The 19,135-nt window shown below is 41.9% G+C and overlaps 1 protein-coding gene across 1 annotated transcript; it reads left to right on the top strand.

Moving 5' to 3' along the window:
* Positions 1–4,706: 4,706 nt before the first annotated feature.
* On the top strand, positions 4,707–18,001 carry LOC148899494 (polypeptide N-acetylgalactosaminyltransferase 9-like). The gene is made up of 4 exons (XM_088993960.1): positions 4,707–4,978; positions 9,303–9,440; positions 15,798–15,893; positions 17,993–18,001. The coding sequence occupies exons 1-4, from the start codon at positions 4,814–4,816 to the stop codon at positions 17,999–18,001; spliced, it is 408 nt and encodes a 135-aa protein (XP_088850086.1). The 5' UTR covers positions 4,707–4,813.
* Positions 18,002–19,135: the final 1,134 nt, after the last annotated feature.

Below are 19,135 nucleotides of genomic sequence, written 5' to 3'. Positions count from 1 at the left end.
TCGACAGTACATACGTGAGTGGATTATTGTCACTATACACAGTGAAGAATGGTGCATAGTACAAATAATCACGAAACTTGTCTGTGATCGCCCACTTAAGCGCCAAAAATTCCAACTTGCCCGAGTGTAAGTTATAATTCTTCTCAGCTGCAGTTAATGTCCGAGAGCCATAGGCTATCACGCGAAGTTTGCCATTTTGTCTTTGGTACAACACAGCACCTAAACCCCGGTTAGAGGCATCTGTATGCAAAATGAAAGGATGCGCGAAGTCAGGAAAACCTAAAACTGGTGGTTGAACTAAACAGTCTATTAGCTGCTCTAACACTGACTGATGCTCATCACTCCACTCAATACGTGTGTTGGAAGACACACTGTTATGTCTCACTTTCCATTTTTGTCTTTGATGCTGCTGAGTCTCAACATTCAGAGGGGCTTTAAGCAAAGCATACAAGGGACTAGCGATACAAGAGAAATCTTTGATGTATTGCCTATAATAGCTTAATAGTCCCAAAATGGCTCGAAGCTCACCGACAGTGCCTGGCTGCTTGTTTTTCAGGGCACGCACTGCTGCTGTATCTGCCGGGTCCATTCTGCTCCCCTCAGCAGAGACAATCCTGCCGAGGTACCTAACTTCCGGCTTGAAGAGGTCACACTTTCGGGCTTTGAGTTTTATTCCATTTTCCCTGAGACGTCGCAACACTCGTCTGACGTCCTCAACGTGGTTGTCAAATGTCCCGCTGAAAACAAGAATGTCATCAAGATAGGGGACACATATTTCGTCCCGTAACCCCTCCAGACATTGTTCCATACACCGCTGGAACGCTGCTGGTGCATTCATGAGTCAAAACGGAATTCGAATCCATTCATAAAGGCCCCAAGGGGTCACGAAGGCAGTCAGGTGTCGGCTCCCTTTGGACATGAACCCCTGGTGGTATGCTTTGCCTTGGTCCAGCAGCGAGAAGATGGTGTTACCCCCAAGGCTATCCACCACGTCCTGTACCCGTGGGATGGGGTGCCGGTCAGGGTGTGTTTTCCGGTTCAGCTCTCTGTAATCAATACATAAGCGCAGTGTACCATCTTTTTTCCTGACACAGACGACAGGGGATGAGTAGGAGGAAGTGGACTTTTCCACCCACCCCTGCGCTATCAAGTCCTGTAAATAATCTTTCACCTCTCTGTACATTGGCTTTGGGACAGACATATATGTCTTTGAAACGGGCTCAGTGTCTTTCAACAAAATGTCCATATGTAGGTTTTCCACACACCCTATGTCGTCGTCCGATTTTGAAAATGATGCCGATTCCTCTCTCAACATCTGCTGAACGGTCTTTCTTTTATCTTCGTCCAAATGAGAAAGGTCAATTGGGGGGTCCCACTGCTCACTGAGAGCGATGGTGGTATTCTGGACATGGACCTCATTGACAACCACTGAAGGAAGGTCCCTTTTAAATATGTTAGCTGGGTAGACAGACCCTACCGACTGCACTGTACCAATAATAGCCTTTACTGGAAACCTAATATCATGATTAGTAGGGTTCTGGACACTAACAACTATCCTAGGGATGGAACCTGCCTTAACTGAGACCAACGAGTCACACAGCTCGAGGCCATCTGGCCACTGTGGGTTTTCACTTGGCTCAAAAACCAATGTAACATCTTCCTTAAAGGGCTTAGCCTGTACTTTGCATGGAATAATAAGTGAGCTATGCCTGGCTATAGTGAATCTCTCATTTGTTGTTTTTACACGGTACTCATGTGCTTGTCCCAGACTAACTGCTTTTATGAAAGTGGCAGCTTTATTGCGCTTAAGGTGGGGAAAAGCTAGTCTAACCGATTTCAAGAGCTTTTCTGTATCCCCTGTTTGTGACTCATTAGAGAGGCTATCTAACACAAGACGCTCAATGACATTAAACCCTATGATAGGACACTGTTGCTGGTCACCTTTTAGTACTAATACTGGTACAAGTAGCCCTGGATCATTAGCACCAAGTTTAAATGGTATCTCAAGCCATCCTACATATGGCATATCCGTTCCATTAGCTGCCACAATATTGAGAGTGTTATCAGGGTCAATAAGTTCATTCACATTTTTCAATGACACGTCAGGTAAGTTTGTTTGTTTCCATAACTCATCTACAGCACACACCTGGGACCCCGAGTCCCAGAGTGCTTCAACCCTTTTGTTACCCAAAAAGCACCGAATAAGACATTTCTTTCCCACTAACTCCCTGACCGAAGGTAATTTGCCACACTGTTTCTTATCTGTACGCTCGACAAATGACTGCTTATGTCTCTTCTGAACGGGGCCACATGTGTGGGGCTTACATTCCATTTTCATAGCACCACTGTAATACTGGGACCTATCTGTCTCTGTGGTCACACCATGTCCCACTGGGGTAACCCTTTCTAGTTTAAAGCATGGTTCCTAGCTGAGTTCTGTGCTTTGCAGCCTGCTCTGAAATGTTCACTACTTCCACATTTAAAACAGTGCTGACAGTATTCTTCACCTGTCTGAATACAAGAATAACACCTGGGCTGAGGGCGACGGGGCATGTAGTACTGCTGAGGGCCGAACCGCTGCTGGAACTGTGCTGCCCCCCTCATCGGCCTGGGGCCTGCGACGGGCACCAAGGCTGACCAGTCGGCACGGCTATGCCATTAAGTTCAGGGCCATCCGTCGATTTCCCTTGCGATTGGCTGCATAGATTACGTGGCTGGGCGGAAATCCCTTTCCCAGTTGAAGCTCCGAGGAGGATACACCGAACTCGCTTGTGATTGGATGCGTAGAGTATGTAGGCGGTGAGGAAATCCCTCTCCCACTTGAGCCTCCGAGAAGTCGGCGATGCATAACAAAAAGTAATGACTTCTGGCACGTAATTCAGTAATTACTTGCCAGCAGCTTCAGTAATGGCTTACCGAAGACCCAATGATATATGTCGTCGTACTACAGTAGGTGTGAATTTATTTTACCACTGTTAGAGTATAGAGTATATTGCATTGTATTTCTTACAGCCGCCTTCATTCCAAGCTCATATAACTCCAGACACATATAATTTAAGAATTAACTCTTTTTTCTGATGAAAGAAGAGAGTTTAAGGTTTTTAATGATGCATTGAATGTTTATGTAGTCCTAAAAGTCAATATTCTGTGGTTCCTGGAATTTATGTGACAATGACAACTGGAGTGTACACACTTTGCACATGTCTTGTAGTGAGTGCGTTAAGCTTAAAATCAACTGACCGCTGGCTGCACTCTTGCTGTGATACTCCAAAAGAGTCTTGCAGCAGCATTCATATTTTTTGCCATGCAGGAAGTCTCATTGTTGCTTTCAGTGAAGGGAGTGTCTGGTGCACATTGTGACAATCATTATGTGGTGACTTTTTGTTGTGGGAGCTGTGTGGTTTGGATGAAGGAAACTCTCAAACTCATGTGGTGACATACTAATACCACTTTGTGAGGTGATCGGAATGAGAAGAGTCCAGATAATTTGCTTTTGCACTTTCACAATTCTTATCTTTTGCTGCACTTTGGATTGTTTAATGGCCTCACAGCTGCCTGCATCGGGCCTAAGTGTCAAAACATCCTTCATTTTCCTATCCATCAGTACTCTCTGTGTAATGGATACCTTCCTAGGTGACAAATTATTGCCAGGATTTATTCATTTCACCCACTCCATAGCCAAGCTTACAGCATTATAATATTAGTGAATTATCTTTTGTAGATTGGGGATTTTCTGTAACCATATAAAAAAACTCAATGTAATTGTTGCCTTCAACATTTTTGAAAAGGAGAGAATTCAAGTTTAAGTCCATTTGTTGCTTTCTAAGCACTGATTTCATATGGATGATTGTTAAGTAAATTCTGCAGATCTGTAGTATCTAATTTGTAGCTACATTTGTTGGACATTAGAGCTGACCAGTTGAACCTTGGATTGTCATCCGGATGCCTAGCTGCCGCTTGCCTCGGCAGGTGCTTTATGGACAACTCCTGTCAGCGAATAGGAAGCCTGGTGGTCCTAAGCTGCGATACAAAGACCAGCTTAAACAGACTCTAAAGAAATGCAACATCAAGAAGCCCAGCGATCTGGAGTCTGCTGCAGCTAACAGGCCACTGTGGCGTTCCTTATGCCACGAAGGGGTGACACAACTTGAAAACAAACGCACCCAGAGGAGAATCGTGCGGCACGAGCAAAGACACCTTTGTGCTGCTTCAGTACCTCCTCGCCAGCCCGGTCCTGGCCTCACATGTCCTGAATGTGGCAGGATTTGTGGCTCCAGAATCGGGCTTCATAGTCACCTACAGTGGCATCGACGCCAGCGCCGATAACCACTGTCCAATACCCCACAAAGCAATGGAAGCGACGTCATCTTCGACTTCGATGGACTGACAAGAGAGAGTTGAACCATGCCACTGCATCTCAACATGACACTAAGATTCTCCTCTGCAGGTGTTTCCACATCAATGCGGCAAATTGAAGTATTTTCGCTAGGTCCGTCATTGGTCATTAGAATAGTAATTGCTGAAGTCACAGGGCAGAAAATAGCGTATGGACTTAAGTTTGCTTTCGACTTAGTTTATTGGTGTTTATTAATTTCTGACTAAACTTTCACAACCTAAAAAAAATGTAATTGAAATGTTGACTATATTTTGGTGATTTTTCACAGATATGACCTCATTTACAGGAAATACATAAAAGACATGAATGACCAAGGGAAAGCTTCTTGTATACAATGCCTTCCTGTTTTGTAAAGACTCTTGTGATTTTTTTGTTATTGTTGCTGTTATTTTCTAGGTGTGGCAATGTGGTGGCAGTATGGAAGTCCTACCATGTTCAAGAGTGGCCCACATCGAACGCACCAAAAAGCCCTACAACAACGATATCGATTACTATGCCAAGCGCAATGCCCTTCGAGCAGCTGAGGTGTGGATGGACGAATACAAATCTCATGTCTACATGGCTTGGAACATTCCAATGAATGTAAGCATAACAGGCTCCTTGTCTTGGCTCCATCTACCTTTTCATATACTTGCACATGCAGGCAGGCAGAGCTGATTCCTGCAAGGCAAGCAATGAAACCAAATGTCAAAGTTCTGTCACATTGGTAGCACAATCAATGTCGTTTATACACAGACAAGTGACAGGGGCCTCATGTGTAATCAGTCAATTTTCAAACCCATCACTTAGCCTAATTGACTTTAATATTTTTTTGAGATTTAATTTAAAACAGATTATTTTCTTACAGACAGTGTGTTGTAGGTGTTCAAATACCTGACATGTTTCGGCGTATACTTCCGCCTTCGTCAGAGTGTCACAGATGTTGTTGTGACGCGCCATTTTCAGCTGGTGTTGCTATGAGGGTGTGACCTACCTGTCAGATCTGACAGGCAAGTCACAAGACAGATCTTGGTACACCCAAAGGACAAATAAATCCGAAAATAAATGCAATTCAATTATAAAATCCCATGGAAATCATGCAATAACTCATACATCTGGGAGACAGGAAGGAGTTTTAATACAAGAAAAAAAGAGCACAAGGAGTGTGAGAAGGAGGCAGCAACAATACAAACAAAAGCCATAAAAGAACAAGCACAACAGGAACACCATAAATCAGCCATCACAGACCACTGCAAAAGAGAAAATCAAATCATGGACTGGGAGAAGGCCAGAGTCATCCGCACCGAAGAAAACAAACATCAGCACTGGATCAGGGAGGCCATTGAAATCCGGAAGCGAGAACCAAGGACCATCAACAGGGATGAGGGAGTTTACATGCTCTCTACCACCTGGACCAGTATCCTGGAGGGACGAGCAGACAGCGGGGATTGTGACTTGCCTGTCAGATCTGACAGGTAGGTCACGCCCTCATAGCAACACCAGCTGAAAATGGCACGTCACAACAACATCCGTGACACTCTGACGAAGGCGGAACTATACGCCGAAACATGTCAGGTATTTGAACACCTGCAACACATTGTCTGTAAGAAAATAATCCATTTTAAATTAGATATCAAGTAGACAGGATGAACTTAATACAATTATTTTTTGAGATTATCTGGGGAAAACAACAAATAAATACAGATAATTCCTACTACGTTTTTTCTTTAATTTCATAGTGACACCGAATAGGTGCCCTTCAACCATTACTAATGGGATTATTCAGTGAACGACATCAGCAAAGCACCTTTGAGCATTGGCCAAAACAATTCTTCAAGTGACTAATAGTGGTAAGGCAAGCCCAGTATATAATGGCACCACTTCTGTCTTGTTATGCTTTTAGCAAATATAGTGGCATGAAAGATTATTACTCATCGTTCCATTATCTAAAGAACAAAGACTTGTACAATGGTTATCCCATCTTCCCTTGTTCACAAAACCCCCATATGCACAATATTTCATTGCACTTTTCGACTAAGTTATACGACTGCACTGGTGCAGAAGGACTTTATGAATCACGACCGCGGCTTGGCTGAAATGGAATGCATTTGTTATAGTCACTGCATGCCTACAAAAAAAAGCTGTAACATGTAATTGCAGCTGCAACAGAGAGAATGTGAGATTACTTTTTATAGATTTTTTCACTGATTTTAACAACAAACCAAGGTATATAACAAAAATACAGTGGCTGCTTCTTTAAGATATATTGTCCTCAACTAGAGTATGTACAGTGGCTTCATTGGTGTTACAGACCACATATCTTACCGTACAGGCACACAAGGAGAATGGAAGGTTATGGTTCATGCAAATGATGACCGTGAGCTGAGTTTCAGATGGTGTGCATTTTATTTTGGCTGTGTAGATTCTCCCCTTGTGCCACTTGCGCACCTTCATGAAATGTAAGCACCAGGGCTGGTAATTTGGGGTACCCTGGTAGAAGATACTGCTAAAATTTGTCCAGACCTCTGGAGGTAAATTTACCCTTGAAATCTGCATTACATTGCAATCAATTATTTGAGCTGGATTTTGACCAGTAGATCAGAAGCTTTACCATGAAATATCAGCAAAAAAACTGAATATTCTGTCTCATGTTTAACCAAATACCGAAAAAAGTTTCTCAAACTCCCACAGTAAACCTACAATCTTGTCTTTGTACCGCCTCTCGTCCGCATCAGGTCTGGTCACACACACATCTCTCACACATGGGACATGAGCGGGGTTGCCACTTGTCAGTTGCTTGTTGAAACCATGGTTGAAAAAATTAGTTTTCTTTCTATGTTGTTTGAAACAACACCACTTTGCCCTTTAGTGGACATTCCCTGAATTGCACCTCATTAAAAATATGAAAGACATTCCATGTCGTTTGTGCAGTTTTTTCCACTTAAAATCCTGCGGGCCTGATTAAACCTCCTTGGGGGCTGGTTCCGACCCGCGGGCCGTATGTTTGACACCCCTGATTTAGAAAAATCAGCTTCCCATGCAAGTCTTTGGAAAGTGAGAAGAAACTCCACACAGCAAGTGGGGAATCAAATCCACAACCTCTGCACTGTGAGGTGGACATGCGAACCACTGGACCACCGGGCCACCCTCTCCAAACAAATAGTCGCAATTAACTTTGTAGGTCATGAAGAAAAAGATACAGTGATACCTCGGTTCTCGACCATAATCTCTTCGAGAACCCTGTTCGAAAAGTGATTTGTTCGAACACCAAAACCATTTTCCCCAATACAAATAATGTACATTGTTTTCATCCGTTCCAACACCCTGATTGTTTACCTTTTTAGTACAGTATTTCATACATTATTTTATGCATGAAATTGCACATTAAAATGCTGACCAACACAAGCAATGTATATCTAAGAAAATGTTAATCAAAATGGCAAAAACATAAATAACATAAACATAAATGTAACCCAGGCTAATTGTACGTTCGTAAAGAAAATAATTATGAATAGGATTTTTTACCTTTGTGGTGGTCAGCAGAAGGCGCAGGTGGACGGAGGAAGGAAATGTATTGTTTGGAAGGAGAGTCCCCTTCCATAAAAACTTCGGGGAGCTCATCTGTCTGAGGGGTGCTCACACGTTCAAATCTGTTTGCTACGGATGACTCGGCTACATGATGTTTTTTTCTCTTAAAATATCTATCCAATGACACTTGCTCTCACTCACTTAGCCACATCACTAGCTTTCACAGCCTCCTTATTCTTTAATATCGTACTGATCGTAGATTTCGCCATGCTGTATTCCCTACCAGGGGTGCTCAATACGTCGATCGTGATCGACCAATCGATCTCCATGGTACTATTGGTAGATCGCAAGACAAGGTGATGTGACATTGTCAGGAACTGACGCTTAACAAATCAAGTGGAGTTCTTTTGAAAAAAAACTTGACATCTGCCAATCAGCCATCCCTTTATTTGATTGATACACCGAGAACCAATCAAATGACATCTCATTGAGAGACTGACTGCGAGCTTAAACAACGCCCCTTCGTTGCAAAGTGAACAAGAATGTCGTTAGTTACATCCTAATTTTTCGCTCGGATTTTCCCCTTAAACATAAGATAGAGTATAAAAAAGTGGAAGAGCTGGACCAAGTATGAAGAAAAAAACCTATCACTTTCATACATAATGAGAGGATGACTTTTTTTTACGATGACATTATCAGTGCGGTTGTCTCGTCTGCCAGTTATCAGTGTGAACTCAGGTAATGACAAACAATTGACATAATTATGTTGTGTTGTGCAACATATGCGGATATACATCAACATAAATTGCAATAATCTTCACAATATTTCTCAATAAATATAATGAGTAGATCATTTTGACTTGGTCATTTCAAAAGTAGCTCCCTTGCTGAAAAAAGTGTGAGCACCCCTGCCCTAGCCAGATCAGACACTCGCACACCTTCATATTTTGCTATTATTTCTTTCTTAAATGCAATAGTTGTACGCACTACTTTTCTTTTTTCACTTGTAGCAGCACTTACTTTCTTTGGAGGCATGATTAGGGGCTAAAACTCTAAACGCTAAAACACCTATATTAAACGCGAGAGCAAAACGCAGCACGTCCGCAAGCGTCAACAGTTGGTCACGAAGTGAGCGAGACACCCGTACGCCGCTCAGCATCCCACCGTCGCGTACGCATTCACGCGTCGTACTGGCGTTCGAAATCCGATTGTTGTTCAAACTACGAAGCAAAAATGTCTCGAATATTTTGTTGGGACTCCGATTTGTTCGAACTGTGAGTCGTTCGAAAACCGAGGTTCCACTGTACATTGAATACACCACTATATATGTTTGTGATACCCAAAGTAAAAGTTCTCACTAGTCAGTATTTTACCCATGTTTAATAACATCTCTTGACAGAACCCCGGGGTTGATTTTGGTGACATCTCTGAGCGCTTGGCCTTAAGGAAAAGACTGCAATGTCGAGGTTTTCGCTGGTACCTTGAACATGTCTACCCTGAGATGAGGATCTACAACAACACCATCACATATGGAGAGGTGAGACAGATCATTTGTAAGTCCAACAGTGGTTTGCTTTCAACAGTTAAAGTGACTTTTGCCTAATAATAAAGAAAATTAGTCTGTTAAAACTACATTTGGGATGCTCATGACTGATTACCCTTCCTTCGTTCACAACAAACCTCCACAGAGATAATTAACATTATGGTCTCAAAAGTGTTTGCAAACACATTCTGACAATTCTTGGCTTGCTCTTCTCTTTTAGGTATGACACAGAAATGACTCTGACTGTACATGAATTATAGATTGTATAGTGTACAGGTCCTAGTACAAAGCAAAATCCTGTTTGTTTGTGTTTTTTTTTTTCAATTCAAACATGAATTTTAAATAAGATCTTATAGGTCCTCTATTCCAACGAGTTTTCCGTGGCCCAGATCCTTATCTGTCCGTGGCTTAGCAAGCCATCGGGCCAGGCCTTTTTCAACTCTGCGCATGATGGACATGTCACAACCAGGAAATGAACTCATATTCATTCAAATCACACAGAACAAAAGCTCATGTTTGATGCACGGCACCATCCTCGGGCATAGCTAACAGGCAGAGACAAGGAGTGGTCAGAGCATAATAATATCCTATTATGACATAGATGATGTTTGCTTTTAGGAATAAAAAAATAAATGGGCTTGATATACATAGAAGTAAATGATTCTCTAAATATCTTAGACACTGAATGTGCTTTATTATTCCAGAGTTCAGACATAGGCAAGGAACAGAAACTTAAAAAACTAATAAATATTTTCAGCTCTAAAATTAACTTCAGAATAACGGTTATTTTATTCAGATACAAATGAAACTAAAAGGTCAGCAGCTGTAGGAAGCAATATATTCACCCAACATCTACTGTCAAGATGAAAAAGGTACGCTCCTTCGGATACAAACTTTATTGAGCAATTCACCTATGACTAAGTAGACTGAAACAAACAACAAAAAGCAGGCCTGGTGAAAATTTCACAACATGCTTCATAGGCTACATGCAGTTACTCTAAAATAAACATTTCAATATCATGACTGAGCCACTTAAATGTATTCAGTACACCTCTTCCACTAATTTTGCTCATCCAAAATAATGCAAATATATGGTGTATATCGTGTATTATACCTTAAAATAAAAGTAGAAATATTGGGTGTCTTTCAAAGGGGTAACCACCCCCAAAATGTTCTTTCTAATTGATGGGTTAAAAGTGATCGTTCATTCCTGGTTCATGGCTCTTCAGGGTGTTCGAAGTGGGATGGTGAAATCAGCAGGAAGCCAGTTATTCTAATCTTGTAGACAGCAGGGACATTGTGAGGTCGGTTGAGGAGAGGCAGAGGAAGAGAGAGATAGACGCGCTGGGAGAGCATTTAAATAAGATGGACAGGATGTGACGTAATCGGATGTGATGTGGTAGGATGTGACATCATGTAAACGCAGGCAGGATATGACGTATGGGGAAGTCCAAGAAAAACAAAACAATGGAAAAAGATGTTTAGATGTTCGTATAGCGAATTACCCCAACATATCCCCCCTGACGAACATATCTAAAATCGGTGGAGGTGAATAGAAAGAAGAAAGAAAAAAGAAAATAAAATCACAAAGTAAAACAATCACAATGGGAACAATCGCTAATTAAAGTCATGTCATTCGCTACAACAGTCAAATCTTCACGGCATCCTGGACGGTGATCACCAGGACGACGAGGGGGAACGAAATTGTTTGTAGCATTTATCGCAAGCAGGCCCCAGGGTGTGATACAGATGAGCGGGTGACTGGGAACAGGCTGTGATTTGTCGACGCGGCTCCAGTGACATGCATCAGGAATCTCCTTGACGATGTCCTCGCGAATCCAGATGAAGCTTGTGGCTGCTAAGACGGCTCCAGCTCCGCGAACGCTCCATCCCACGTTGGTGTGGCCCACGTCCTTCTCTTCAGACCGCAACTTCGTCCTGTGGAGAACAAAAGAAGACTTGCGGGAATCACATGTCGACAGGATGTTTTCATTCTACACATCACACATTTTCTGGGTGTTTCTTTCCCTATCAAAGTCTGTCTCATCGTTGAAGCTCTGCAATGCATTCTCTCACAGAAATGGCAGTAAATCGTTGTTAGATGTTAGTTGGTTAGTAAATGTTAGTGGTTGGTGAGTCTGCATTTCTTGGAGGGCACAAACTTTCTTGGGTAACGACGTTGCAGCCAACTGCACTCATTACCAAAAGTGAAAATTTTAGTAATGGGGATTTGAGCTATTTATTTGAATGTTGCTGTGCCAATTACCATTTTGTGTTTACTGAGCGAGTTGCTTGTTCTGTAGCCACAAAGGGACATATGTCTTCTTGTGCTGGTCCCAAGCCCGGATAAATACAGAGGGTTTGTCAGGAAGGGCATCCGACATAACAGCTTGGCCAAAACAAACATGCGGATCTAACCTCTAAAGATGGAGGACACTGATTTGCTGTGGCGACCCCTTGAAGGGAAAAGCTGAAAGGAAAAGAAGATCGTCACTCCCCTTGTTGAGACATGAAAAGTCTCAATTTGCCAACTGGGAACGTGTTTGCATGGAAAACACAACCCGTTTTGCAGATTTATCAATTTGCAAAGCTCCATTTGTCAATCACTGCTCTTGAATTTGGAGGCCAAATTGTGGCATGCCTCTCAACACCTGCATGGGCACCAATCCATGTGGCATTTGGCACGAACATTTTGCACGTTGAACACAGCTTCTCCTGCTGCTACTACCCCTCTGTTGGCACCCAAGCAAATCATATCTGCATATTTTGTGTGGGGTAGACATTTGCATGTTGCCACATTCTTTGGGTGGAGGACAGCCTTCTACAATTCTTTAGCACACGTTGGCATGGTCAGCAAACATTATGGCAATCTGTATAAATGGTCATCATACTCACCTTTTGTCATTCATTAGGAGTGCACCATTGACCGTCAGTCTCACTTCTGTATAGGACATCCATCCGCGCCAACACAAACCAGTTTCATCTCCGGTCACCCTGGTATGGATGCCCAGGATTTCTCACCTTCTGGGGAATCTCCTTCTCCCAATTCTGAAAGCTGGTTAGCACAGAAACCCTATACAATATAATATCTGATTCCGCCTGAATCTCTGACTGACACCGTTGCCCACTTCACGTATCTGTCAATTCCACACTTACCACCTGAACGCCGAGAAATTCTTCTAATGTGCACTGTAGTCAATTACTCTGATGTGCACTGCATTCAATTAATAATAATAATTAGTAATCAAATCAATCACAACAGGTTATTAACTATAAACTACTTTTGAATTGACAAATGTCATCACCGTACGCAAAGGCAGCCAGAAGATAATTTAGCATTTGCAGCTGACATAATAAATACTGGATTTCCGCCATCACATCTCCAAAGTTAAATATTTTTCGTTTTATCAAGCACAATTGTCACAATTCGTTGCTGGCTCCTGTGTTGTCGAAAAATTCCAAATGACAAAATCTAATTTGACGGAAGTTAGAACTATTTAACTCTGAGGCGGTTGGATGAGAAATATCCTACAGCATTTTAAATGCGTCTCATCCTGTCTTGCTAAAAACGTCTAAAGTCGTCCTGCAAATTGAATAATTTCTCAACCACCATCCTGGTTCTGTTTGTGAATTGTTGCGGCTCACATCATCTGCATAAAAAGCATAATGAAAAAAAAGTTAGTCATCATATTTTGCAAATCAACCTTGTACTCTTCAAATCAATTTCCCACTGGGAAACTAATAAAGGTAAATCCAATCAATCCAATTTGTTATCGCCATCAAATTCAATATGTATATTGCATGTATGAATCATCTGTCCTTTGTCTTCAGGGGGACGACAATTGTCAGGTCAAAACAAGCGTAATGATCATTTCACGATCCTTATTTTAATAAAACTATAAATTTTGCTTTTACGAAAAGTCCCACGATATCAACTGGTGAATCCCTATTAAGTAATTAATCACCAGCGAATCTAGCAACATTTACCATGTCAATTTATTCCAGTTTGATATGAATGTTCATCAATCAGTCGAATTTGCCTGCCTATTTAATTTATTTAGTTTTTGTTTCAACTGGACGGTATTCATCAAAGAGTTATGGGGAAAGTAGTGTTATGTCATTCATGAGGACGTCGAGCAGAGACAAAAGTCTCCTTGCTGCATCTGCTGGCATCCTGGCCGCGGGATGTGGCATGGTTGGGCATGTGTTTCGATGTGACGGGATAGTCATCTGGATGGCCCCCACAAGTCATCTTGCAATGACATGGCTCTTTCCCCAGGGCAATCTCTCGTCCTGTGAAAGAAGAGATCTGCGTGGCAGATTACATGCAGGCAGGAACAATGTTTTTTTTTCACAATGTTAACGCATCCACCTTATTCTTTCTCTGGTTTTATTTATTTATTTGGAGGGTACAACATTTACCCATTCGGCGATCCTAGAATGCGGCTATGAATCTTGAAAACATTTTTTCCAGGTGTCCCCAAAAAATGTTTTCAACTCTATCATGTTGATCATATTCACAGGCGTCCCCGAAGATGATAAGATGGATACAATGGAGCAGAAGGTCTTGATTTGCTCCTGGCACTTGAACCAATGTTGTCACTGTCACTCAGTGAATTGATTTGCCAACTCAGGTTGCAATGACTGTGTCCCACAGGGGTGCTGCATGGAGTGAGGGGGGTGCCCGTGGGGGAGGGGTGCCCCCCACCAGTATCTCCCCCACCCACATGAGCCCAATACCCCAATGGCTTTTGTCTTTTAAATAATGGCCTTCCCTCCAGCCACCTGGTCGTTCGCATGAACTGTCAGAGGTGCTATCAGTGCAGATGCCTCATGGTCCTGTCATTCAGCCCAACACACACACAAAGCACAGCCATCACTCTCTTTGTCATTCGCAAGTCACACACACACACACACACACACACACACACACACACACACCCACACACACACACACACACACACACACACACACACACACACACACACACACACACATAGAGGTACATATACATACACACATATATATATATATACATACACACACTAATATACATACACACACATAGAAACACACAAAGAACCACGGCTCCTCCAAAATGGCCCTCCTCTACCGACCCTCTGCCCATGAACTGTCCTCCCCCTACAAAAGAACTCCCCAAACCTCGGAACACCACATGGCACGCAATGATGATGAATGCACTAATGTTGATGAATGCACTACTGTACAGAAAATCACGATCTATTGCCGCTACATTTAAACCAAAAAATACCATAAAATGGTCCAGTTCAAGAAATTCATCTCCCTATGGCCCTCGCGCGTTACCCCTGGTCTTATCTCATGCCAGGCGCACGGTATCTGATTTATAATCCGTACAGGCTTTACGAGTCTTGCGCAGTAAGTCTACGCCCATAGGGCTAGAACTGGGCTAGAACTGATCCCCTATACCACTTTCACCTGCCAACAAGCCCACCGATCACAGATCAACCGTAATCAGAATTCCTTGGCCAAAAAAAATCTTATGCAATCCATTCATTCAACATCGCTGCATGCCGGTGCTAATCACCCGTTAAAGCAATCCTGAGCGACAAGCATCAAGAAAAGATGCGGCCCCACTCGAAGGAAAGAGGCTCCGTTACCCCGCACGACGCCGATCCGCTAGGCCTCGGTGTTTTTTCGGCACCAATAATGATGGGTTAAAAGTGATGTTTGTTCCTGGTTCATTGCTCTTCAGGGTGTTCGAAGTGGAATGGTGAAATCAGCAGGAAGCCAGGTGTTGAACAGAATAAGTTATTTTAATTTTGTATACAGCAGGAACATTGTGAGGTTGGTTGAGGAGAGGCAGAGAGGAAGAGAGAGATAGACGCCCTGGGAGAGCATTTAAATAAGACGGACAGGATGTGACGTAATAGGATGTGATGTAATAGGTGTGACATCATGTAAAGGCAGGCAGGATATGACGTATGAGGAAGTCCAAGGAAAAACAAAACGATGCAAAAAAAGATGTTTAAAGATGTTCGTATAGCGAATTACCCCAACACCAATAATGTTATCTTTCACCACTAATCGAAACACACCAGACCAATTAATATTGCGTCTGTGAAATTTTAGTTATTCACTGTGATCAACGTTGATGTCATTTTCAGTCACTAAGTGGCAAAATAAAATATCAAGTCAAAACAGGTGGATTTTGCTGCTTTACTCACATTCCACAAATCAATATGACAGAATGCCTTGCTTTAGACTAGTGTCAATCAACGCGTACACTATATTACTTCAAACATGATGCTGTTTTTTTAAGCTAATCTTTCAAATGAATGGACCATTTTACCTCATATTGTGTCTCTCAGGTGAGGAACAGCAAAGCAAGTGGCTACTGTCTGGACCAGGGCTCTGAGGATGATGACAAAGCAATCCTCTATCCATGCCATGGCATGTCCTCACAGGTATGTACCACAATTAAGAGGGGCATATTATTTGGACTTGTAATTGTAATCATTGTATTGCTCACCATTACCTGCATATATATTTGTTTACCCCCAAAAACTTCTACTTGATTTTGAGAAGCAATTAATGTTGAATCATCATTGTCTGGTGTTCCCTGCATAAAAATCGGCAGTGGTTTAACACCTCATGCACTCACATTTGTATTTTTCAATGCAGCACATTCCAAAATACAAAATATATCGCGAAGGTAATGGATTACACTTACTTACAGTAGTATGTCGGGGGCAGCGAAGTGAATAACACCATTATTGGTAATTTGATTGCAATTATACCATTTCCGTTCACTTCACGAAGCTGCTACATTTGTGCATATAATTCTGTCGGTTTTTGGTTTTGTTTATTTATATGTTGAGCTCAACTCTAAGTGTTATTGATTTACAATGACTTATGGGGGAAAAGTCTCTGTGCCAAAAAACATATGCTGATGTAATGTGATTAATTTAAATTTCTGAAAAAAAATGTTATAAAATGTTGGTGCTTCAACCTGCGTCGTTTTGAACATATTATGTTCAGTGAAATTGGCTTAGCATGTCTGAATTTCCATTTACATGAACACAACTTAAACGTTTGATGTAATTGCAATTTCTTGAAAATATGTATCACTAGTCTATTTGTATTTCATACATTGAATCCCAACAGAACTGCAGTGAAATAAAATGCCTGAAATGCACGATTTGTGCATATGCATATTTTAATGGTAAATGAATCGCATATGCAGATTTTGTCCAGTTCCCGATGATGAGTTAAAATCTCATTCAACCACGAGCCTCAACACTGACCGATGCCTCAGGCTGACATGCAGTGGTAGTACACAATAATTCATCGATATTCTGGATACATCGGTGTGCAAACCTCTGCAGAGACTCAGCCTGCATGGAAAATGCTAGATTTGGGAGAAATTCAAACATTGTCTTTGTGTGTGTGCAGTGACGTTATTTTACTTTTGTTTTATTTTTATACACACTTATAATGCTTCTTCAGCTCAACAACAACAATACCCTCTACGATTCAAGATTATACTTCTGTGCAACTAATGTGATCATGAAAATGCTGTAGATTTGTGAGGAAAGGAACTTGCATGGTTAAATGGAACAAAATCATTTCCATGAGCATGCTCCCAATGAGTAAAATGGTGACCCTCTTAAGTGCTAGATGTGTTTCTGCATTTGGTGTCCGGAAACAAAAGCCACACCCTTGGAGACCATGTAAATGTTATTCAGGTCTTCATCGTAAACCCTCTGGGGAAATAAACAAATAGAGAGGGATACCTTGTCTTAGTGTTATTGGATTGCAACGATGAGCAGTGTGGGCCAATTACATTTTGTGGCGCATGGTGATTTTTTTTTTCTATTGTATTTCTTGTAGCTTTATTACGTACTTCTAGCGGCAAAACACCCAAAGTAAACTTCCATTATTATTTTATTTTTGGCCCCTTCCGATGACTTTATCTTACATCGCACTCAGAAAGGCCAGAGTTGCACATGGACAAACCAAATGCAGGTCCACAGCTGTTACAACTTGTCATTCCGTGCTTAAAATGTTGGCAATAACCGATTCAATGAACATATTTCGAACAGCTTGGTGCATCAAGACACCACAAATGTGTAGTTCTGCAGATTATATTTTATTGACACTGCATTTAAAACAACACCGGCATGCTGTTAATGAGCTAATTAAGAAACGGATTAGTTTGACCCCCCCACCAACTCGAAACCTTTCATGATCTCAGCGAGGCAATGGAAAGTCGCACATGGCAGAGACACAGGTTAATTGGCTCGCATTCATTATTTGTCATCGTCTCATTTCGAATGCATTACTGTATAAAAGGCTGCCAGACCCAAATGTAAAGTGGCAGAAAAAGAATTCTATGGCATTATTCATGCACCCAGCCGTGGCACAAACAATTTACATCAGAAAGTTGTATTGAAGCGAGCCATCTGCATGTACTACAGTTCTTTAAGCTTCTGCCCACAGACAAATTAATACAAGTTCACAGCATGATGTGTACCAAGAATATTGACTCATCAACCTTGTGTAGAGCCCATAACCGCATCGAATGAACCTGGTGTGACATTATAAAGTTGTAATTAACAGAGCCCCTAAATGTTATCTTTGGCTCTTTGGCCCTTCAAGGAAGAAGATTTGATTGGATTAAATAGCAGTAAAAACCTTATCCTTACATGCTGCAACACCTACACAGGGCATACAGATACTCCGAATAGGGTGAACGGGAAAAAATATTGTTAATTATCACATGCTTTAATATGAGAGAGAGACAGACAAAGAGCCACAGAGAGACACAGAGAGAACCCTACAGAGAGAGGGCTACAGAGAGAGAGATGCCTGCCTTTGTCTTGTTGGCATATCATTTTCATGGGGGACCACTTCTCTAAATAATACACCGATGTTTATGCGACGGGCACCAAGGCTGACCAGTCGGCACGGCTATGCCATTGAGTTCAGGGCCATCCGTCGATTTCCCTTGCGATTGGCTGCATAGATTACGTGGGCTGGGCGGAAATCCCTTTCCCAGTTGAAGCTCCGAGGAGGATACACCGAACTCGCTTGTGATTGGATGCGTAGAGTATGTAGGCGGTGAGGAAATCCCTCTTCCCACTTGAGCCTCCGAGAAGTCGGCGATGCATAACAAAAAGTAATGACTTCTGGCACGTAATTCAGTAATTACTTGCCAGCAGCTTCAGTAATGGCTTACCGAAGACCCAATGATATATGTCGTCGTACTACAGTAGGTGTGAATTTATTTTACCACTGTTAGAGTATAGAGTATATTGCATTGTATTTCTTACAGCCGCCTTCATTCCAAGCTCATATAACTCCAGACACATATAATTTAAGAATTAACTCTTTTTTCTGATGAAAGAAGAGAGTTTAAGGTTTTTAATGATGCATTGAATGTTTATGTAGTCCTAAAAGTCAATATTCTGTGGTTCCTGGAATTTATGTGACAATGACAACTGGAGTGTACACACTTTGCACATGTCTTGTAGTGAGTGCGTTAAGCTTAAAATCAACTGACCGCTGGCTGCACTCTTGCTGTGATACTCCAAAAAGAGTCTTGCAGCAGCATTCATATTTTTTGCCATGCAGGAAGTCTCATTGTTGCTTTCAGTGAAGGGAGTGTCTGGTGCACATTGTGACAATCATTATGTGGTGACTTTTT

Source organism: Hippocampus bargibanti, linkage group LG04 (assembly GCF_051943395.1).
Source record: "Hippocampus bargibanti isolate YZ-2025 linkage group LG04, ASM5194339v1, whole genome shotgun sequence".
NCBI classification, from domain to species: Eukaryota; Metazoa; Chordata; class Actinopteri; order Syngnathiformes; family Syngnathidae; genus Hippocampus; species Hippocampus bargibanti.
The sequence above is the reverse complement of the archived record's forward strand: the minus strand, read 5'-3'. Positions and strand labels throughout refer to the sequence as shown.

Bases quoted from the DNA above. Each gene is read 5' to 3' on its own strand.
- LOC148899494 (XM_088993960.1), top strand. From the start codon at position 4,814: ATGGAAGTCCTACCATGTTCAAGAGTGGCCCACATCGAACGCACCAAA. The intron at 4,979-9,302 runs GTAAGCATAACA...ATCTCTTGACAG, and splicing joins CTTGGAACATTCCAATGAAT to AACCCCGGGGTTGATTTTGG. The intron at 9,441-15,797 runs GTGAGACAGATC...TGTGTCTCTCAG, and splicing joins ACACCATCACATATGGAGAG to GTGAGGAACAGCAAAGCAAG.